The 24,705-nt window shown below is 40.7% G+C and overlaps 1 protein-coding gene across 2 annotated transcripts in view; it reads right to left on the bottom strand.

The window, feature by feature from the left end:
- Positions 1 to 5,732: 5,732 nt before the first annotated feature.
- LOC5577492 (formin-J) overlaps positions 5,733 to 24,705 on the bottom strand; it is a 364,398-nt gene continuing 345,425 nt past the window's right edge. For both annotated transcript variants that reach the window (XM_021855404.1, XM_021855403.1), the window contains exons 5-7: positions 10,043 to 10,248; positions 9,060 to 9,981; positions 5,733 to 8,996 (exon numbers count right to left, since the gene is read on the bottom strand). In XM_021855404.1, coding sequence (XP_021711096.1) covers positions 6,415 to 8,996; positions 9,060 to 9,981; positions 10,043 to 10,248 — 3,710 coding nt within the window. In that variant the 3' untranslated portion in view covers positions 5,733 to 6,414. The remainder of the gene's footprint in view (positions 8,997 to 9,059; positions 9,982 to 10,042; positions 10,249 to 24,705) is intronic.

Here is a 24,705-nt window from a genome sequence, read left to right as displayed (position 1 = left end):
TGAATACAAATTTACGCATTTGTACGTCCTGCCGTTTAAACGTTGACAAACGGGCAATCTGTACATCATCGGTGGATCAGGTTGCAGGAAGTTCGAAAACAACAACAACTGAGGAATTACTAGATGCACCGACAACAACTGAGGAGTTACCAGAAGTACCAAGTGCAGATAGTCTTGCCACGGTACCATCAGCGACATCTGTTTCAACAAATCAATCAGAAGATGAGTGCATCCAGAAGGTCAACATCGAACGCTTCAACGAAGGGATAGCTGGAATAAAAGTGACTCCGATTAAATGGACGAAGATGGGTTACGTCAATTATCCCGAGAAAAAAACACCGTGAAATCAACGAAGCTGTACGAAGAAACCTCTTCAAATTAGGACCTGAGGATGTGGAAAATACAGACTACGATGAGGTAATTATGAATATGAAGGAAAGGTTCTCGAATCTAGCCACGACAAGGAAAGAAAAATTATTGATTTTGTCGATGCTGCCAAGCTCGTGGTCTATTCAAGACGCCATTGATGAGTTCAAAACCAATAGAAATACAGCAAAAGAGGCAAAACAATTCAAAAATAACTGTCTTACAACCAAAAATGCTAGGTCGAGTACTTCATTAACAGATGAGACAAAAGAAAAAATAATTCAATATTTTGAAGACGATGAAGTAAGTAGAGCTATGCCTGGCCAAAAAGATTATGTATCTGTAAAAAAAGATGGAAAGCGTCAAGCAATCCAAAAACGATTAATGATGACTACTTTGAAAGAAGCGTATACACGCTTCAAGGAAATTAACGAAAATATTAAGGTAGGTTTTTCCTAATTTGCAAGCCTTCGTCCAAGGCAATGCAAGCTTCTATCCAATTCAGGAACACATAATGTTTGTGTGTGCACAACACACGAAAATATTAACCTAATCTTACATAGTTTGAAAAGAATCAATTTATCAAAGGATATTAAAATGTTAACTGGTAGTCTTTTGTGTGAAAATACAACATCAAATTGCTATCTACGATCTTGTTCGGATTGTCCAGATTCTTCATCATTGGAAAATACTTTATTCGCTGAGTTTGAAGAAAATTATATTGATCAGTTATCATTTGAGCAATGGGTGACCACGGATAGGTGTGACCTAGAAACTATTGTAAAACCTGTGTGTCATTTTTTTGCTTGAAATTAGAAAGTTTAATTCCTCACGACTTTATTAAAACAGAGCAATCCCGCTTTTTAAAAAATACGAAAAATACATTACAAGATGGTGAATTTTTAGTCATTTGTGATTTTTCTGAAAACTATAGCTATGTATTGCAAGATGAAGTGCAGTCCCATCACTGGAACGTACAACAAGCTACAATTCATCCATTCGTTATTTATTTCAATGGAAGTACGCAAATTGAACATTTTAGTTTTATTGTAATTTCCGATGATTTAAGACACGACTCAGTATCTGTAAATTTGTTCATTGCCAAAATGATTAACTTTTTACGCGTTGATAAGGATAAAGAAATCAGAAAGATATATTTGATGTCTGATGGAGCAGCATCGCAGTACAAAAACCGTAAGAATTTTTCGAGCCTATGTCAATTTAAATCAAAGTACGGAATTGATGCAGAATGGCATTTCTTTGCTACGTCACATGGCAAAGGTCCTTGTGATGCTATTGGAGGAACCATGGCGCATGGCCACAAGAGCAAGTTTAGCCAAAGAACGTGAGCATCCAATTAAAACTGCAAAAGAACTATTTGATTGGGCGAATCGCAGAAAAGAAGAAAATTATCATTTTGTTTTACTACTACTGAAGAGTACGAATTAACGGCATCAGAGCTCAGCGAGCAATATAATAACGCGAAAACGATCCAAGGAACCCAAAAATTTCACTGTTTCATTCCATTGTCAGAAAATAAAATTAAAGCAAAACTATACTCGAACTGTACTGATAATGATGCAAAAGTGTTCGATATTGTAAAAAAATTGAATAACAATAAATAATTAAATAAGTATGAATAAAATGTTTTCATGATCTCATAACGCATACCCAAATCCAAAACTTTTAAAGTTTATATATAACATTTAGAAACTCATCGATCATACTCTAAAAAAAAATATCCTGGTAAAAAAAAAATTATTTTCGTGTAATCTGTTAATTCATTTTAATTTATACATATATACATATACATATAATATTTATACATATACATAATATTTATACATATAATATACATAATACTAATGAATACATGAAAACGACTTGTTTAATTCACGCAAGGCTCTTAACAATAAAATCAGCAACAAACTGCGGTTCCCGTAATAATTTACACCGAAAAAATTTTTTTTTTTTCTACTAAATGTGAAAATTGTGACATGTTTGAAATGTCATAACTTTTTTGTTTATTGGTTTACCATCACCAATTTTTATGGTAGATAGCTAATAAAATGGACCGTTTTCCCTCAAAAAATTACGTTGGTATTCCGATAGGGTTTTGAGATATTTGAGTTTTTGTGTCAAAAATTATGTTTTTTAATGCAAAAAACAAATTTTTTTTACTGTGTGTATTTTTTTTTGGAATCTTTATTTAGTTGTCTAACTTTGTTTCTTTAGTTGTCTAACAATCGAACGAACCGTTTTTGCTGTGCAGCTTTTTGAATATTTTTGAACCATTTTCACATACACCCTTTTGAAAAGTTAGTCGTGACTCAACTTGAAGATTTGATATCGGAAAATGACGATTTAAATGGAACTGGAAAACTGTGCAAAGTTTCAGCTCAATAGAAAAAAATGAATTAAAAAATTTACCAAATTTTGTTGCTGTTGCTTGGAATCACTCCATTGAAAGGTAGTCAATGGATTCATTGTTTTGTTTATTTTTAACGCAAGCCCTAAACATACATTATTTAAAGCTAATATACATCATGAACCCTAAATATACAAACATAAATGCTTTAGTAGGGCTTGTGCATTAAAACTGCTTTACCAAGTATTGCATTAATTTGGTTGTTGTGGGGCCCTTTCCCACTTTAATTATGCTTTATAAAGCTCTCAAAGGTTAAGTTACTTTAAAACAAAATCTGATAGCACACTATAGAGCAAACATAAAGTATGCATATATAGCTTCGTGGTTACTTGGGTCCTGCCGATGATGGAATTTTCTACATCCTCATCAAGAAACTTCCAGAAAGTAGCTTATCATTTTTAGTTGATATATTTAACAAATGTTATCGATTAGCATATTTTCCTGACAAATGGAAAAATGCTAAGTTTGTTCCAATTTTAAAACCAGACAAAAATCCTGCAGAAGCTTCCTCCATCAGTAAACTTTTTGAAAAGGTTATTTTGAACAGAATGATGGTCCACATCAACGAAAATTCAATTTTTGCCAATGGACAGTTCGGATTCCGCCACGGACATTTGTCCACTCATCAACTTTTACGTGTAAAAAATTTGATCCGTTCCAACAAATCTGAAGGCTATTCTACTGGTCTTGCTCTTCTAGACATAGAAAAAGCATTCGACAGTGTTTGGCATGAAGGTTTGATCGTAAAATTAAAAAACTTTAATTTTCCAACATGCATTGTTAGAATAATTCAAAGTTATCTGTCAAATCGTACTCTTCAGGTTAATTATCAGAACTCTAGATCTGAAAGACTTCCTGTAAGAGCTGGTGTTCCTCAAGGCAGCATTTTGGGACAATATTTTCACATCTGACTTACCTGAGTTACCTCAGGGATGTCAAAAATCCTTGTTTGCGGATGACACAGGCCTCTCCGCCAAAGGACGAAGTCTGCGTGTCATCTGTAGTCGATTGCAAAAAAGTTTGGATATTTTTTCTTCATACTTGCAAAAATGGAAGATTTCTCCTAATGCTTCCAAAACTCAACTAATAATATTCCCACATAAACCAAAAGCTCTTTATTTGAAACCTTCAAGTAGACATGTTGTCACGATGAGAGGGGTTCCAATAAATTGGTCAGATGAAGTTAAGTATCTAGGGCTCATGCTAGATAGGAATTTAAATTTCAAAAATCACATTGAGGGCATTCAAGCCAAATGTAACAAATATGTAAAATGTCTTTATCCCCTTATTAATACAAAATCAAAACGTTGTCTTAAGAACAAGCTTTTGATATTCAAAAACAGACAAATTTTCAGGCCAGCCATGTTGTATGCTGTACCAATATGGACTAGCTGTTGTAATACCAGGAAGAAAGCTCTGCAGAGAATTCAAAATAAAATTTTGAAAATGATTCTGAGGCTTCCTCCCTGGTATAGTACCAATGAGTTACATAGAATATCCAAAGTTGAAACATTGGAACAAATGTCAAATAAAATATTTAATAATTTCAGGCAAAAATCGTTACAATCTTCTATTGCCACGATTAATGCGTTATATGTTTAGGTTAAGTTAGGTTAAGTATATTAAAAACTTTTTTTTCTCTTATAAGCAGGTGAAATCAACTCACCTGTAAAAATTCTGAACTTCTACGGCAAATGAAATGTAATATGTTGTTAATAAAATGTTAATAAAATCTTAAATTTGTGTTACCAAATTAGGATGATAGTGTTGTCTAATAACACAGAACACCTAGATTTAAGAAATAATGAATGTAATGTTTAGAATGATACTAATAAAGAAATTAAAACAAAAAAAAAACCCTCTGTCAACTTTGTTCAGAAATAACTACTCGACTGCCAAAGCTCAAATGGGTTGACCGCGAAGTTCTATTTAACCATTTGAGGGAAAATAACTATCGAAATGTCAAATTTTAACTAATAGTTAAACGAATTGGTGAAACGGTTCACAGCTTAAAGCGAAAAGCTACCTATAATCTTTCAAATCGCATGATACTGATGACCTCAAAATCGCCTAAATTTATAATCAGGCAATACTTTGTCGAGCACGTGGCCTCAATACTGCTGTAGTGTTCTAATCTGAAATATTTCAAAAGTTGCAGAAGATTCTATGAATTGGAGAGTAGAGTCGGACCAAAAAATCTAGCATATCCTCCCAAATAGCTGCTGTAAGGTAGTATGATTCATTGTCATTTTTTCAAAATTACAGTTGTGAAAAGACCATCGACTCAGAGAAATATCATGTCATGGAACAGGAATGTGTTAAGTAATCATCATAAAAAGCATACATTTTGTATTAAGTTTGCATCCATGAGTCGATATCGAGTCATTGAGCATCGACTCTTGGAGGTTTCAATGTAAATTAATAAAACTCGAATATTTGGCGTACATTCATCTCATTTATGTGTATCCTGCTTTTACATATGTCGAACTCGTTTTTGAACCTGAGATGGAACTGGAGAAACCGTTTCACATTTTCAACTCACAGCCGATTCAAGTTCGACTGAACTGCAATTTGCTTGAAGTTGATTTATTGACGATTTGATCACCAACCAAATTTCAAATCAGACGACAATGATGAAATGTTCGAGAATATTCTACGAATTGGAATGAACAAAGTTCCAGAAAACTCCAGAAGATTCTGCCAAAGAGCTGTTGTAGTACTCCACAAATTTGCAATTGTAATGTTCTAATATTAAAATGTACCGTTGTAGTGTTATAAAATTGCTGTTGTAGTGATCAACGATACTTTTCGATGAAACATTTCAAAGCGTTACTGACAGACAGACAACTTTGGGATTTTATATATATGATTTTCAACGCTAGGGTGGTTCATCTCATAGGAATTTGTGATAATGTTGAGTAAATGTGCAAATGTGCGGTTATTATTCAGTTTTGTTTATTATTCCTAAAAAAATATAAAATACCTACGCCTATAAACATCTGTCTTTTTAATGGTCGTTTATTGGTTACTGAAATAGTTCTCCCGTTGTTGGAAGCCGCTGTGACTTGGCCCTCCAAGTCACGTCGTGTTCGTTGCATTCTGCGTTGCGGAGAATCCAATATATATGGTAATTTCTGTTCCTCGACTTTGTTTAACAAATAATTAACAACAAATTTCAAACATTTATCTTCCATTTCACTTGCTTAGTCTATTAAGGGCGCTCACTTGGTTGGCGCGTACATAATAAGTATATTTTTACAAGTACATATAGAATGAGAATAAATTGTAAATATGGCCAAACATTTCCACTGTATTCTACGTTGCTGCCAGCACTTAGGTCGCTCGTTTATAATTTCTGGTTATTATACATTTTACACATAATGTATGCCTTACGTTCCTAGCTATAAGATATAATCCGCGATCTCATTGTTAGCGTTCGACTACATTCTGAATTAGATTCAAGGGGGTAATATATCGGAGCTTAGGCTCTAACCATTCATGATCGATCGGAAACTCTCGTAGACATCTCAATTGCACCATTTGAAAATCAGCATTGTAGTATTCACACTCGCTCACTATTGCTTATTGAGGGGCGCCTGATTTGGCAGTCAGTGGCTCTTCTAGTTGCCGTTGAACTTGCCGCTGGGATGTTTCGACTGGTTCTTGATCGAGGTAATGCTGACTGAAACCTTGTTGTTGATGTGGTTGTTGTTGATGTTGCTGTTATTGTTGTTGTTGTTGTGGGCGAATGGGGGTGGTGATCGTGGGCTTTCGTGACTGTTGTTCAGCTTGCCGACCGAGTGGAAGACTGGAATTCGCGACGGACTGGCTTTGGTGGCCGGAGGGCTGGAACCGTTGCTGTTGCCGTTTGTCATGGGTTGAGGGCTGCTGTGGACTGTGTTGGAGTTGTTCAGGTTGATCGATGGGATCGAGGTTCGCCGGATTAGCACAGGGATTTCCGTTTTGGAGTTGCTGCGCTCTAGCACTGATCGTACATCGGTTTTCGAGTTGCTTCTTTCAAAGGTGCGAACGGGGATTTCAGTTTTCGAGTTGCTTCTTTCAAAGGTGCGGACCGGAATTTCCGTTTTGGAATTGCTGCGTTCGAATGTACGAACGGGGATCTCGGTTTTCGAGTTACTTCTTTCGAAGGTACGAACGGGGATCTCGGTTTTGGAATTACTTCTCTCGAATGTGCGAACCGGGATTTCCGTTTTGGAGTTGCTCCTTTCGAAGGGTCTCACATCGGTCTTAGAGTTACTTCGTTCGAATGTGCGAACCGGAATTTCGGTCTTGGAATTGCTGCGTTCGAAGGGGCGGACATCGGGCTTGGAGTTGGTGCGTTCAAATGGGCGTACGTCGGTTTTAGAGTTGCTACGTTCGAATGGCCGAACTTCAGTTTTCGAGTTGCTCCGTTCGTATACCCGAATGTCTGGCTTGGAGTTGCTGCGTTCGAAGTTCGAGCGGATTTGATCAATGCCGAGAGGGCGCTTTTCGGGACTTTTGCCGGAATCGTACGTGGCCGTGGAGAATTTAATTTCCGTATTACGTGGAATGAAACTGTGCTCGCTGGACATTCTTCTCTCGACTGGAATTCGGGACGGAGGAGTGGTCGGCTTTTCCGGCTTGGGAGGTTTCTTAGTAACCTTTGGCGGTTCTTCTGGCTTTCCATTCTGCTCTGCATCGGGCGTTTTGACTGTGATTTCCGTTACAAAGCTGTTTGGTGTTTTAGGTTTCTCCATAATCGGCGGTGGATTGGTTTCTATGACCGTCTTATTAGTTTCTGACGAGAAATTCAGCTGTACTTCTGGAGCCATGGTGTTTTCAATGCTGTCGTCGAAATCGTCCAATGTTTGCAGACTGAAATCAAGCTTTTCGTCATCAATCAATATGATTGACGAAGGTTGCGAAGATTCAGTGGAAATCGTTACAATATTATCCAGTGAAAATTTGGGAGCAACGATGAATGGTTTGTTGTTCAAGGATGTGACCAAATCGGTTTCCAATGCAGAAATGTTGATGCTGCTCACTCCGTTGGTATTGCTAGAGAAGACCGGTGATGCCTGGCTACTTTCGGTTTGGTCATTTTCAACTGGGATGTCTTCCGTGCTGTTGACCAGAGTAAGACTGATTGGCTCACCAACATCGTGGTAGTTGTTTTCGATCGTTATCTTGTTGGAATCGTTGTCACCAGAAATGAACACGGATGGCGTGTTTTCCAGCTCTTCTTTCTGTCCCAGAAGCTTCTTCAGCACATCAGATTTTGGTCGCTCCAGACTTCCGAATGGATAACGAGATACTTTGACGTCATCTGGGATGTTGGTGTCGTAGTTAGCGATCTTAACGTGGTCGGTTTTATTGCTGCTCTCATCCGTCTCAGTCGGATATACTCCATTGTAGTCCATATTGATTGTGGTCAACGAAACATGCTCCCTTTCATTTTCCTTCATCTCCACTTTCCTTTCTTCTGCCACGATCACCGCAGGGGCAATCTTATCCACGATGGTTACAATTTCGACCTTTTCTGGCTGAGAATCCTCTACCATCGGCTCTTCCTCCGTGCTGACTACGGTCCCATTCATCGGAACCTCTTCGTTGACCATCTGTATGACTGTAGTGTTGATTTCCATCAACTGCTCCATAGCGATCTCCTTCACATTATCCAAACCGTTTCCAATGATGGTAACTTGTTTTTCAATAACATCTTCTGCTGGAGCAGGAGCCGAGTGATCACTCTCCGAAGAGCTGTTCATCAGCTCACCGGAATTGATGGCGTCCTCCAGGTTACCCCAAGCGGAAGCTCCCTTCAAGCGGTTACGCTGCAAAGAAGTCAACCCGTCCAGTCCGATCGATATTTTAGGCTCCTTCGAATCCATCTCAACTTGATCTTCAATTGATGCCTTACGCTTCTTCGTAGTCGGAGTTGTCGTTGTACCAACTATGACTGCTCCGGCCCCTCCCACTGTCACTACATCACCAGTAATCTCCATACTTTGAGCCCGTTCCAGGGTATTTGTAGTACTTCCTGGGTTGGAAGTGTGAGTTTCCAGCTTTGATAGGTCTCCAAGACTTGCTGTGCGTCGGTTGCTATCGTCCATCATCTCTTCGCTGTTCGTCGGGCTCGGGGAGCTCTGATGAACGGTGATGTCGCTGGAATCCAACTCGATTTGGTTACTGCCCATCGGCGCCTGCTCGGTGTCTGAGTCTGAAATACCAACAGCTGAATTAGACAAGTTGCAAAGTGCAATGATCGCGTTTCCCGACTTACCATGTTCTTCGTGCGTCATACTCTCGGTCATCGAGGACTTCTTGCGCTCGCTTTTCGGAGTCGAGCTGTTGCTGGGTGCTTGCTCTTCGAACTTGTCGATTCCGGAGACGCTCTCGATCGTACAGTTCAGTACCTCTTCGGCAAAGTTATCCGAAAAGTTCATACGATCGCTAAGGTTGAACTTCTTCGCTTCGGCTTCGATTTGCATGACAGCGTCCGTCATTTCCATGCTGAGCGTTGTGTCCATGGTGGCTGTACTCTCGTCCATGTCGTTTTCGTTTTGTGGTGGTCTGGGTGCTTTGCCTTTGCGTTTGTTGTCCAAATCGACTGCAGTCGATTTGCGGTTGTCCTTGGCGGCGTTTGCGGCTTGCATCATGTACCCGGGAACCTCCTGCGGGATTCCGTCGGCATCTCGTTTGATTCCACTAGAAGTCAGGCTGTTCTGACGCTGGAATTCGGTGGGCATTGCGGTAGTGTTGGTGATGGCGGACTCAACGACGATCACGTCCGGTACCGGTTTGAGCTCCTTGGTGCGTTTCTTCACAACTGGTGGCGAAGGTGACTTCTCCTTGACTTCGGTGGATTCTTTTTTCTCGATGTTGGAGTTGTTCTCATTGTCGGCTTGCACTTTGGTGGGACTCTTGCCGAACAGTTTGTCGTTCACGGACGGTGGGAACACACGAATGCCGAACTTGTGTCCCTTTTTGCCTTCGGCTGCGTTGGATTCCTTGCGTTCCACATCGGCATGTTTGGTTTGGAACTTTTCCTCGATCATTTCCTTCATCTGTTGCTTGAACGAGTGCTTTTTGGGTTCCTTTTCGTTTTCTTTGTGCACCGTTGGAAGCACTTTGTTCACCGTGGTGGGACTCTGCTGTTCCATCTTGAGCGTAGAATTGCCATCCTTGCGGGAGTTGCGTTCAATCTGGAATACCCGAATGATTAGCGAAACGATATTCGCTGCAAAGGTGATGTGCTCAACTTACCGTGTTCATATCCGACTGGCTGCTGGATCGCACAAGCGGATGGGTGAGGGCCTGATGTCCCGGCTTGGGGCTTTGGGTCTGCGGGAGTTTCTCGCCACTTACGCACTCCAGTTGCACGTTGTACGGCGAGGCGTAGCTCAGGATGGTCATGGCATCTTCCTGGACGATGTGTCGGAAATCGATTGTGATACTGGTGATTCTGTCACCTGTGGATGAAGATGAGAAGTTTCGAATCAGTCAAATATCCTGATCATGCTTTTATTACGGGTTTAACGCGACTTAGAGTAAGGTGGGGCAAAAGTTCGACCTTAGTGGTATAATCAAAGTTTCCAGGAAAACAATAGCAGCTGAAACAAAACAAATACCATGCAGTGAACCTTCAACATATTGGCTATAATGTTGCTGAACAAACTTGTGTCAAAGTATTTACCCATTTTTAGTTATAACAGTTTCAAAATTAATTGTCTTATACGAACTTTTGCCCCACCGGTGGGGCAAGAGTTCGAATCTAGTGTGGGGCAAAAGTTCGCTGGGTAAAACACAAAATACCGATACTTTTATCACAGGCATACTTTATACCAGCCGTAAACTTAAGTTTGCCGAAAAATACACACTAAATTTTCATCAAAAATTGCCCAAAACAGGGTTAATTGTAATATAATGAAAAATAGCAGTTTTTCGCAAAACTAAGTGTAAATGTTAAATTTTGGTGACATTTTTCGCACGATCAGACAAGTTTAGCAAAATTTAAAGGTGATATGTGGATTTTAGGCAATTTGCAAATTTTTCTGTGAGTTTATACATGGGTCGAACTTTTGCCCCGCTGATTCGAACTTTTGCCCCACTATGGACCAAAAATTGATTCCAAGCATTTATGCAAAAACTAATATACCTTAAAGCATCCTTATGATAGGCCTAGAAATGCCCATATATAAAATATTGAAAAAGATTTTATCTTCAATTGGTTCTATGCAACGAAAGTTTGACCAAAAATTGCAATATTCACGTCGAAAAACAACAAATAGCCATAACTTTTACTAATCTCAATTGATTTTTATGATATTTGGAGTGAAAGTCTCTTTCTTGAATAGCATTTGAACCACCATGACATTTTTTAGTTTTGTTTTGAATTGAGCTAGAAATCTTAAAAAGAAACTCTTACCCCACTCGAACTTTTGCCCCACTTTACTCTACTAATCGTTATGGGTACCCAAAAGGATTATGTTCCTTAGGGATTCTTTTAAATATTCCTGTACTCATTTCTCCGCAGTATTTCCTCATTGTTTAAGTCAAAAAAATATACAAGTATTCCAATATGAATCCCTAGGCCTTCCTTAGCCGAGTGGTTAGAGTCCGCGGCTACCAAGCAAAGCCATGCTGAAGGTACCAAAGTTCGATTCCCGGTCGGTCCAGGAACTTTTCGTAACGGAAATTTCCTTGACTTCCCTGGGCATAGAGTATCATTGTACCTGCCACACGATATACAAATGCGAAAATGGCAACTTTGGCAAAGAAAGCTCTCAGTTAATAACTGTGGAAGTGCTCATAAGAACACTAAGCTGAGAAGCAGGCTCTGTCCCAGTGAGGACGTAAAAGCCAAAAAGAAAAAGAAGTTCATATTGGTCTAGTCGTTTCTTCTGTAATCCAGTGTTCGAAAGTTTGAGCTCGTAACGCGTTCATACTCTCGATCTACCACCACTATACCACTGTCATTCATCGCATTTTTTTCCGCGCTGCCGACCCCATGATCGATTATTCTGAGGAATGTAGGCCATCGCCGTAACCCAAGTCGCGTAAATACTTTTTCCTCTCGAAACCCACTATGCAAAGACATATCTGCCTACCCGTAGGGTAACCACCTTTCGCATCACCGCACGCATCGACTCAATTCTATCTCGGGTGCAATCACCGGGGCTAAGCTAACAACTTTTCCGCACATAAATCTCAACGTGCAAGTCGTCGCGCACCTATGCTGTTCACTTTTCAATGCCAAACCGCAGAATGGTCCATACACTTGGCTACATTTATGGCGGAGTTGCCTACAACGCCATGGTGATGATGATGACGGCCAATACAAAAGATACTGTTAGATTGGAACACGTGCATCGATTGGTGGCGTCGGTGGTCGCTGCTGCGGTTTACGCGCTTCCACCATCCATCCATCCATCCAATGCGAGTGGTTGGGGGCCTGGGGTAAAATGCACCAGTTGAGGAAGATGTGCCGAAGGGAAGATAAAACAATCAAGTTTGAAGTTGTGCAGGATTGAGCCCACTGTGCGCACTACCACTGCTCCACGGGATGAAATCCTAACCTTGGATACCATCACCATGCTCAGCATAGCTGTCAGTGGTATTATACAAAACGAAAACAGAAATACTAAAAGTTTAACGTAAATTTCATCTCAATTAACTACCTTAGTTATTGATCTAAAATACTTTGGAATAGTGTTTATTTAGCACATTGAATTGTAAGCACACATAGATTAAAAACTATTGAACTAAAATTAACTAAACTAATTGGCCATTGCTCGCACAAATTCGTAGGTGGTACAGTCCTAGACCATTGTATGAGGGTTGCCTCCTTCCCGTCCGTTACCAAAGTCAGAAATTTGGGACTAGCCTCTAACTCTTAGATTGATTGATCCTCCAATAATCGAGAGCTGTCCTGGCCACGTCCTTGCGAAAGCTGGGGAATGGGAAAGGATGATTTATTGAACACCTACTTAAGAAAGATGCAGAGAACTCTACGACCTCTCATAGGTGTTACGGGATGTTGTGGAATGTTGATGGAAAAGGTAGTGCCATAAGATCAATGGTGGAGGGCGCCTGTCAAATGGGAGTAAAATTGAAAAGCCGCCAAACTAAATCCAGAACCAGTTTTAAGGCTTAACGCGGAAAAGTAAAAAATATTGTTCGCAAAATCACAGGTAATCAATGCGCTTGAAAGATATTGTTTGCAAGCAGTTATTTGCTACGTGCTACTGCAGTGCGCTGTTGGCAATTTAATCAGCAAATTCGGCGTAATTCCCAAAATGGATGTTTTATAGAAAATCGATTACGCCTTCACCATTGTTTGGTTGGAATTTTGTATGGTTGTTTACTTTTTAGAACCAGCGACACGTAGGGGTAGCAGTAAAGAGCCGCCAGTTCCACCCTTGCAAAGGATACGTTCGGTAAACGTTCTGGCCGACAAATGGTTAATGTTTACGCATTGTGATCATGCGCTGCTGATCAGAACAAACTCGCCAAATTCCTTTTTGCCATTTCTCATCGTAATAGGCTGTTTTTCATCACGCCAATCTGTCATGAAACGGCCTACTTTCCTGCACTGAAGTATACAGTGCGGGAATAGTCATTACCTAACTGAAACCAGTGCTGTAATGGTTCATTACACAACGCTTTCTCATTACGCAACTGTTTTGAGTTGCGTAATGACTCATTACCCAACTATTTTCAGAAATTGCAAAATGATGGTGCAAGCATCCAGATGTTATTTCTGATACCCTCCAGTGGTGTACTACGAAATTGCAAAAAATGTTGTACGCAACTCGTTGCAGCACTCGATTTTTTCAGCACTCGTCGTAGTTATGCAACTCGGCAAGCCTCGTTGGACAAATGTACGACTCGTGCTGTAAAAATCGTCATTCTGCAACTTGTTACGTAAACTACTATTTCGAAACTCCTCTGCAATCCGTCGCTCCTCTAATAATGAACAATAGCGTGAGCCGTAACTTGGCACTGCCCATCAACATGCATGTACCGCAGACATAAAAACTGCAATTCATAACCTATCCCGAACCGAGCATCCGCGAACCACATTTATTATTTTAATCAACGCGCTTTGTTCGGATTTTCTTTTAGAAACTCGCACCACCTTTTCTGAGCAGCTTAATAGCAGCTAAAACTGTAATTCAAATTATTGTCATTAGCCTGATTCTATAAGTTTTAACATTGTACTTACAATTGATAGTTTAGATTCTAGGACCTCTTGCCACCAGTATTCAGTCGGAGTGCACTAGTTGATATTTTCTGCTGTATATAGTATTCCAATTATGTATTTTCCAATAATTGTACATATAAAGGTTATAGTTACTCACGCTATAATTCAACTAGGCTAAGTAGACGTTAAACCCGTAGTTTAAGCTCAATTATTTTTTACTATTTAACCTCTTCGTACACGTTTTAAGATCCCTAGAATAGATAGCATGTTATTTTTAATTTACAGTTCTAGTTAGATAGTTTTAACAATTTACCGGCAATAATGCTCACGGAAACTAATGATTTACACGTTATTTGAATGAGATTAGTTATAAATTCACTATTTAATTTGATTTCTACACCACAAATTGTATTCCACGTTTGCTTTCCAACAGGTTTTGTTTTATTTTGATTCTCGTTCCTTTACTTTATCTATCCATCAAAAAACGTCCCATCAACAATGTGCATTGTCTGCTAGACTGTCATGACCTACCCAGCGGTTTTCAGCACACCCCAGCCCGTAACTCCGGTTCTGATCCTGTTCCGGAGATGCCGGATTTACTAGTAACTTCTATAACCGCTAAGTTGTTAACAGCCCTTCTTGATATACCTTTTGTCGTTCGAACATTCACTTGACGAATCCTACCATCGTTGCCTTCAAATACCTCGTGAACTATGCCTCGAGTCCAGTTCTTCCGCTGTCCCTCGTTAACTATGAATACCAAATCACCTACCTGTAATGGTTTTCGATCTTCGACCCATTTAGATCGTAGGTTAATGGTGGGCAAATACTCTTTACACCAACGCTGCCACAACTGATTTGCTAGATATTGCGACCGTTTGTATGAATCTCGCAAAGCCACAGCGAAGTCTGCAGAGTCATCGATGATGAAATCAGCCTTCTTCATCACTCCTCGTAGAAAATGGTTTGGAGTTATTGCCTCGGTTTCCATAGCATCCTGTGGTAGGTACACCAACGGCCGAGTGTTGATCGCATCCTCTGCTTCAGACAACGAAGTTAGTAGAATCTCATCTGTAAGTTTACGACCGTCGTTCAGTGCTTTTAACGCTTCCTTCACTGAACGCACCATGCGTTCCCAGATTCCGCCCATATGTGGGGTACCCGGGGGAATAAAATTCCACTTAAGAGTGGAACTAGTCACGCTTTCAGCACATTCTCGGTCGATTTGCTTAATCTTCTCCAGCTCGTTGCATGCTCCTTTAAAATTGGTTCCATTGTCGGAGAAAAATTCGTCTGGTGTCCCACGTTTGCAAATGAACCGCCGGACTGCCATTAGACATGCTTGTGTTGTTAAGCCATGCACAACTTCTAGGTGCACTGCGCGTACTGCTAGGCACGTAAAGAGTGCTATCCATCTTTTCTCCCAATGTCGGCCTACCAATACTTCTACAGGTCCCAAATAATCTACGCCGACGGAACTAAACGGGCGTAGCTGTGGTGTTACTCGCTGCACAGGCAGCGGTGCCATAATTGGATTTTGTGGTAGACAGCGGTTAACACGACACCAGATACAATTCTTCACTGCTTGACGAATAGCTTGACGTAGTTTGGGAACGTGGAACCGCTGGCGAAGTTCGTTACACACGGTTTCTCTATTCCCATGGGCAAACTTCTCATGGTTGCGCAGAATCAGCATGTTGGTAATCGCGTGTCCCTTGAGAAGGATTATTGGATGCTTCATATCAAACGTAGCGTACTCAGCTTGCTGTAACCTTCCTCCGACACGCATAACTCCTTCGGTGTCCAGAATGGGATTGATTTTGTATAATGGACTTGACTTGGCTATTCTTTTCGGAGCTCCTTCACATTGTTGGTTTTTATCTAAAATTCTCAATTCTTCCATGAATCCATCGCGTTGAGCCTGTTTCCATAAGGCAACTTCAGCCGCACATAGTTCGTCTTGTTGTAGTGGTTGTTGAACTGCTTCTGGTTCCGCTATTAGCAGACTTTCTTGTTTAGGAGTAGCCTTGGACACACATATGGGATGATGTACGGCCTTTCGACGACAGTTTGCGATGAATCGAATGACGTAGGCTGTACTACGAAGAAGACGAACGAACTTATTTGTTGAATTCACATTGATGATTGGATCGACGTTCACAGCTTCATGATGCAGAACAGATGAGCGCATTTCTTCGTTTGTATCGACGGCCGGCAGAAGTCCCACTGGCCACCGGTTTTCAGACTCCAAAAGGAATTTTGGTCCATTGAACCATGCACTGCTGGATTCTAGTGGAGGTCCTTGACCCCATTTTGTTATTACGTCAGCAATGTTCGTTTTAGTGGAAATCCACCGCCAATTTGAGATATTCGTGTGTTCTCGAATCTCTCCAATGCGAAACGCTACAAATTGCTTATATTTCAGCTGATCAGAACGAATCCAGCTAAGAACCGTTTGGGAATCTGACCATAGAAAATAGTTCAGTATTGGAAGGGAGTGCTGTTGTTGAACCGTGCGTAGCAAACGGGATCCTAGTACCGCCGCCATCAACTCAAGACGAGGAATAGATTGCCGTTTTAGCGGCGCTACCTTCGAACGGGAAGTCACAAGAGAAATCCTCACTTTACCGTCCCCCACTGTCCGGAAGTAAGCAACACATCCGTAAGCATGCTCGCTTGCATCCATGAAGATGTGCAGCTGAAGAGACTCGATTGCCGTTGAAAAAGCATCGCCGATGTAACAACGAGGGATTCGAATATCTGCCACCTGCAATAACAAACTTGTCCAGCGTTTCCATTTTTGTAGGGCACCTTCGTCTATTTCTTCGTCCCAGCCACATCCCGTTCTCCATAGATCCTGAACGAGTATTTTGCCGTGGATCGTGAACGGTGCTAGAAGTCCAAGTGGGTCAAAAAAGCTCATGACGCAGCTTAAAACCAACCGTTTCGTTGGTCGACGAGTACCATCTATGAATGGTTTTAGTTCCGGGCGATGATCGGTTGTGAATGAAAAGGTGTCCTGTCTTGGACTCCAGACTATTCCAAGGACTCTTTCGTTTTCCGTTGATTTGTCGACGTTGAAATGAACATCTTGCATTGGATTTCGTTCTCCCAGACTTTGAATAACCTCGTCGGAGTTCAAAACCCAGTTTCTTATTTCAAAACCTGCCTTAGAGTGGATGAAACGTACCTCTTTTGCACGGCGAATTGCTTCTTCGGCAGTGTCGACACTATCATAATAGTCATCGACGTAATGCTTGTCAATGATAGCAGCCGCCGCCTCTGGATACATCACTAAAAACTCCGACGCGTTGAGATTTTTGATATATTGGGCCGAACAAGGGGAGCTGCTGGACCCGAATGTTGCTACATCCATGATGTACACGCTCGGCTCCACGTCTTGGGGATTCTTCCTGAATATGAACCGTTGAGCTTGCTTGTCGTCCTCACGAATGCGTAGTTGGTGGTACATTTCGCGTATGTCGGCCCCAAAGGCAATACGACGCTCTCGAAAAAGACTGAGTACGGCTGTTAGCGGCGTGAGCATGTCGGGGCCTTTCAGTAACTGACTGTTTAGGGATATACCGTTCACCGTAGCCGCAGCGTCCCATACCAGCCGAATTTTGGTGGGTTTCTTCGGGTTTTGTACGTAGTTCAACGGAAGATACCATCTCTTTTGTGGGTCGGTGTCGGTCAATTCCTTCGTCGTAGCCAAATGAGCGTATCCTATCCTTTTTGCTGATAATCATCAATTAATGCTCTGATCTTTTCGTACAAATGCGGTGACTTTTCGAGTCTCTGCTCTAGTTGTTTTAGCCTCCGAAATGCCATAGGAAGGCTGTCTGGAAACGAGATGTCGCCCGTTCTCCACAATAGGCCTGTTTCAAAACGGTCACCTACTCGGATAGTTGTTCGCTCAAGAGTTTCTCGCGCTCTTTTTTCGTCCTTGGATTCTTGAACTACCTCTACAACTGATTCCTCTACAGCGTAATGTTCCTTCAGTAGATTGTAAAGATCCTCATTACTGATTCCATGATGATGTCCAACGATTTCTGCACTCTCTTTTCGTTCTGACGTAGGACCATAAACCGACCAGCCGAGCTTCGATCGCACTGCTACAGGCTCTCCAATCTTCCCGATCTTGGCTTCGATAGGTGCGATGGTATGAAGATTATTTAGACCTATAAGCAGTCCAGGATGCTGGTCTGAATACGAGTCGATTGATATGTTTCGTAGATGGCTATACTTCGTGGCTAGGGCAGTCGATTTGAGGGACTGTTTCGGAAGCAGCAATTTTTCTACAGTATGCGCTGCATAAAGGGGAAGCTTCTCTTCATTGCCTAAAGCGGTGATCCACAAATTTAGCATCTTGGAGTCTGGTTCTTCACGAGTGACATCGGCGGTCCATTTAATGGTAAGCGGCCACTTAATTCCTTCAGCGTACAGACGATTCGTGAGCGAGCGTTCAATCAGGGTGATTGATGATCCTTCATCAAGAAAGGCCAGTGTCGTGACGTTTTTCGTTCCACAGTGTAATGTAACTGGAACCATCCGGAACATAATGGAGCTCGGTACACGGATGTGCGTGTTCAAAACGACTAAGTTTTCCATCGGATGAAGTAGTGGATGATGCCGCTCCTGGCACTCTCCCACATTGCAGCGGATTTTAAATTTACATGGAGCGTTACCATGATCGTTAAGACAAACTTTGCAAAGCTTGAATTTTTCAATCATGCTCTTGCGGTCATCAAAGCTCATTCCTTTGAAGTCCTGGCAAAAACGGAGGTGATGATCCGTTCTTTTACAAGCCTTGCATGGCTTCAGCTTTTGTTCTTCAACGGTAACGGAACTGTTATTTGGATTTTCAGTCACGCTATGCGAATAAACCGCCCCCTTCTCCTTGTTCCGCGCTCCTCCTATCTGTACTTGTTTAGGTTTATATTCTTGTTTGCTCTGAAGACACACGTTTGCTGCACATGCCTCCGCAACTATTTTAGAGAGAAAGTTTGAAAAGGTCCGCAGCGTGACAGTTTTCTTTTTGTTTCGGTATCGAACCCATCCTCGCTTGTCACCAGCCGGTAATTTATCCACTAAATCCTGAACGAGGAGTGGGTTGACTAAGTGATCCTTCAAGCCTGCTGCCTCCAAGTGATCGCACAGTTGTTCTACCACGTTTCCGAAAGGAACGAACGTTTCTAATTTGTCCGCTTTTGGAGGGTCGAGTCGTTTCACCTTTTCCAGGTGATAGTGCAGTAACTGTTCAGGACGCCCGTAGAGTTGTCGGAGTTTGTTAATTACCTTCGGAACTGACTTCGGCAATAATAGCTGTCCCCGAACACTTTCTAAGGCCGACCCCTTAAGACTCTCCTGCAGGCGTACTAAATTTTCAACATCATTGAATCCACAGGCTTTATTTGATGCTTCAAAACTGCCAATGAACAGCGGCCACTCTTCAGGGTTTCCAGTAAATACAGGAAGCTTCTTGGAAAGTCCGTTGCGCGCGGCCAACTGAGCTTTTGTTGGTGTTGTCAGTTGCCGCCCCAGCCCGTGTGGCACTCGCTTTTTCCTCCGGCGCAAATTGTCTTCGGACGATGTTGATTTCTCCGATTCGTACTGTGATTCTCCTTGGTTTTCTTCCGATGAGGTCTCCGAATTGCCATAGGCATCGTTGGATTCTTCATCACTGCTTTCGTTGATGGAATTGTACTCTTCTTCCGAACTTTCTTCAGACTTTTCAGCACGATGGCTATTTTTCTCCACCGACTTCTTGTGCTTTTCCGGACCCGACCGAAATGAAACGCTTGGATTACGCAAGGGAGTCTTCAACAACTTTTGCTGCGACGATCGACCTTCTCCTGCATCAAATATCTTCTCTTCAACATTCTCGAACTTCGATTCAACGCCAAGGGTTGTCATCGTCATGCTTTTAACTCCTTTGATCGCATTTTGATACGATTCTCGCATCTGTTGCATACGATCAGCATGAGCTTTCTCGTCGCGAAGTGCTTGCTCTAGCATCTCCTTTTCGAGCAGCATTTCTTTTTCCCTTAATTCGTTCTCGATTTTCAGCTGCCTCTCCTTCAGAATCCGATCCATTTCCATCCGTTTTTCCCTCAAGATCCGCTCTTCCTCCATCTCCCGTTCCTTGGCTCTTTGCTCCTTCTCTAATGCCTTCAGACGCTTTTCCAATGTCGATCCCGACGGACGGTCAGATTTCACGCTGGATTTATCTGATTCTTCGGGTGTCAATGACTTCGATCCCTTTGTTTTTGTACCTTTTTTCCGCTCATCTCGCTTCATGGTGAATTCTTCTCCAGCTTTCTGACAGAGCTCAGATGGACAGAACCATTTGTCCAAATCTGCAAGGAACTCGTCCGACACAGCTACGCATCGAAAATGAAACCAAAGGTCGCATGCGTCACATCCTACCATACCTTCATTGGTATCCGAGGTGTCTGAGCAAACACCACAGGGAGTTAACGTAAAGTTGCCTGATTTCACCATCGTGTTTGAGGTTATCCGATTATCATTTTTTTAGTTTGTTCGGATTTTCTTTTAGAAACTCGCACCACCTTTTCTGAGCAGCTTAATAGCAGCTAAAACTGTAATTCAAATTATTGTCATTAGCCTGATTCTATAAGTTTTAACATTGTACTTACAATTGATAGTTTAGATTCTAGGACCTCTTGCCACCAGTATTCAGTCGGAGTGCACTCACGGTGTCTCTGGTAGAAAACATTAATATAAAAAAATCAGTATCGCTGAAACACCCACCAAATGAAAGCTTAGGCTTTCCCTTTTCATTTGAGACCGGTTTGGAAATGTTCTATCGGGGGGTCCTGAACATTTTTTTTTTAATTTTAGTAAGAGATACGTACCATAGGTGATCTTCTTCCACCAAAAGTATGATACAATGAATCGCTTGTACCATATGATGAAAACTCAATCGAACCGTAGAAGGCCATGACAAATATTTCTGGACAAACATTTGATAAGGGCTAGAGATCCCTATTTAGATTACCCATGCAAACTAACACAACTATCAGAAAGATTAGTGTTAGTTCTTCCTGATACTAGTGTTGGTGAACGTGTTCGAGTTGAATTGGGCTCAACAGCATCTTACAAAGCCATTGTTCACCAATGTCGATGTGCCCTTTTTAAATTTTTGTCCAGATTTCCATAAAACAAGCTTGTTTTTGTTTTGGCAGTGTTGCTGTTCAGTTGATTATAAATTCAATAAATAGTAAAATTGTATATTTTTAATCAAAATTTATTTATTTATACAAAACTAAAATGGTTGGAAATAGTATTTAAAGATATTGCTTTTTATGATAAGTAATAAACAAAGCGTTTGAGAAAACATTTACTCACGGATCATTACATTACAAATGGTTTCACAGATTGCACAAACAACTAAATTGGCATCAATAGTAGGGAAATCAGCGCTGAATTGCTTAAGTTGTCGCGTTCTAAGGTGGTATAGCGAAAAATTGGTGATTATGTCGCGTGATAAGTTTTTAAATTCATTGTTTTGGGTCAACATTTTGGTTTGCTGATTAGACTTATGCCTGTTAATAATTACAATAAATATATCCCAATTTCACACCTATTAATAAATATATATTTACGCTTCACTCTGTCAGGAGACCTGAAACATGAAACTAAAAAGCCACGAATACAATCGTTCGAAGATTTGCGTATTGTGTTTAAAGAATATGTGTCTGCAACCGTTTTCAGCAATAGTGGTTGATATTATTGAACAGCACATTTTTCACGACATCAGGATTAAAGTCTGCTATTGTCCTACAAAAATATGTCGAGCTTGCACGTTTATTCGTTCAGTAACCAATTTAAACTTTTGAATATAGCACTGTATAAATATAAATACAATTTAAAATCTACCATTCGAATCATGTAATGATGTGAGAACAACAATCTCACCAAAACTAAAGGCGAAACGTGGTAGACACAGTAATGCAAAAAGTAAGTGTCAATTGAATTGGTTGGTTGTCGAATCTACACGGTTTACCACCCAATGTGCAACATAAAAAAAAAAACATTTTTTTGGTGATGACTTGTTTTTGATTTTAAAAAAAAAGTGATTTGAGCACCAGATGAACGTTGCAGTTGAGCAGCTGTCTAAGGAGTTTGGATGTTGCAATCGCCCCAAACATCGCCTTCAAAATCAGCAGACTTAACCAATCAGTTCAGGGGTTTTTAGAGGTATCACATCTGCACTTTGATTTGAACGATAATGCAGAAACTGAATTAAAACCTGTAATATACTGTAATGGGGCCCAGATAGCCGTAGCGGTAAACGCGCAGCTATTCAGCAAGACAAAGCTGAGGGTCGTGGGTTCGAATCCCACCGGTCGAGGATCTTTTCGGGTTTGAAATTTTCTCGACTTCCCAGGGCATAGAGTATCTTCGTCCCTGCCACACGATATACGCATGCAAAAATGGTCATTGGCATAGTAAGCTCTCAGTTAATAACTGTGGAAGTGCTCATAAGAACACTAAGCTGAGAAGTAGGCTCTGTCCCAGTGGGGACGTAACGCCAGAAAGAAGAAGAATATACTGTAATAACGTTCAGGGGTTAGTTGATTATGTGACGTTCAAACAGGGGGGTTGGCCTGGGCAGTTCAATCTGCAAGCGATGGAGAAGGGTCCTTTAAGGTTACCCTCTCGATTAACGAGCATAATTCTGACGTCATCGGGACTCAAGGCCGTTGTAAGGATACTGGCGTAAAAAAATGTTGCTGCTTGTTGTTGCTTCTGGTGTTTCAGATAAATATGGCAATATTGAGAAAATTTGGAAGACACTGTTGCTTTTTAATAATTTTAGCTGCTTTATTGCTGTAGATTTTAAAATCGTCAATCTGTTTTGCGTAATAATGGGAGATAGTTCAACATTTCCTTGACCATACTGTACCAAAATATCTATCCAATGTAGCTGCTCATCCACGAATACAAAGTTACATACGCGGCCGCGGAATGGAAAACTCTCGGCTCGGATCATAAACTGGAGGAGCAGTTCTGCAATTGTATTTACTACTGCTCGATAGATCACCCGACGAACAAATTGCCTGCCACCTTCCTTGCATATTTCACTAGGTGTTGTCAATCCAATTGACAAAAAAGTATAATACATTGATCCAAATAATGTCGAGGAATGGGTAAGCATCAGCAGTTTGATTGTTTGATTCTTTTATTACAGGTGAGGATCATCAGTTGCCTAAGCCACAGCAAATGTGGATTCACCAGCTGAAACTGTCAGAAGCTTTTGAAAAATAGGCATGTTTAGGAAGTAAAATGGGATCCAAGTTTGCTAGCAATTGGAATTTATCGTACTGTTCTGTAACTTATCAATTTTCAATGAAAAAATGTATTTCAGGCGCTTGATCATTTTGATCAGGTACATAAAAGTTGTTTTCAAAGGAGTCTGGATGATGATTTTGCAGAAAAGGTTGAGAACTTTTCAAAAACGTGGATTACTCACCCAATAGCTGGAAGTTCCACATTGGCGCTATCATATCCCGGAGTTTTGTAAAATCACAATAAGTGGTTTGAGGAAATACGGGAAACAAGCCAGTGAAACCGTACATTTCGATCTTCAAGTTGCATGAAATCATGTTAAGGTTCCGGAGAACTCCGAAGCATGTGATCGACAGCATCTTTGAGTTGTAGTAATGTACAATAGTGCGCATTTGTAGGCCGTATTAACCGTATTTACTTTATCGATATGTTGTGTTTGTAATTGGTTTAAATAGAATGGTATAATGGTAAATCCTTTTTATTAATTGGTTAACTATTCGTAGTAAATTTTCTCATGGCTACCTAGATAAGCATGAAAGAAAATGACTATGTGAATCCTAATTTAGAAATCAGTACTGAAAAAAACAGCATTGTACTGTTTTGAAAAAAATGTTCAGGACCCCCCGATAGAACATTTCCAAACAGGTCTCAAATGAAAGGGAAAAGCCTAAGCTTTCATTTGGTGGATGTTTTAGCGATACTGATTTTTTTTATATTAATGTTGTTCTACCAGAGACACCGTGACTAGTTGATATTTTCTGCTGTAGAGTAAAGTGGGGCAAAAGTTCGAGTGGGGTAAGAGTTTCTTTTTAAGCTTTCTAGCTCAAATTAAATCAAAACTTAGAAATGTCATGGTGGTTCGAATGCTATTCAAGTAAGAGACTTTCACTCCAAATATCATAAAAATCGATTGAGATTTGGAAAAGTTATGGCTATTTGTTGTTTTTCGACGTAAATATTGTAATATTATGTCAAACTTTCGATGCATGGAACCAAATGAAGATAAAATATTTTTCAATATTTTATGTAAGGGCGTTTCTAAGCCTATCATAAGGATGCTTTGACGTAGATTAGTTTTTCCATAAATAGTTGGAATTAATTTTTGGCCCATAGCGGGGCAAAAGTTCGAATCTGTGGGGCAAAAGTTCGACCCATGTATAAACCCACGGAATATTTTTCAAATTTTCTGAAATCTACATATTATCTTCAAATTTAGTGAAATTGGCCTGATCGTGCGAAAAATGTCACAAAAATTTTACATTTTCCTTAGTTTTGCGAAAAACTGCTATTTTTTGGGTGTATTACAATTAACCCTGTTTTGGGCAATTTTTTGATGAAAATTTAGTGTGTATTTTTCGGCAAACATAAGTTTACGGCTGGTAGAAAGTATGCCTGGCATAAAAGTATT

This window comes from Aedes aegypti, chromosome 3 (assembly GCF_002204515.2).
Source record: "Aedes aegypti strain LVP_AGWG chromosome 3, AaegL5.0 Primary Assembly, whole genome shotgun sequence".
Lineage (NCBI taxonomy): Eukaryota > Metazoa > Arthropoda > Insecta > Diptera > Culicidae > Aedes > Aedes aegypti.
This window is presented reverse-complemented; position numbering and strand designations above follow the sequence as displayed.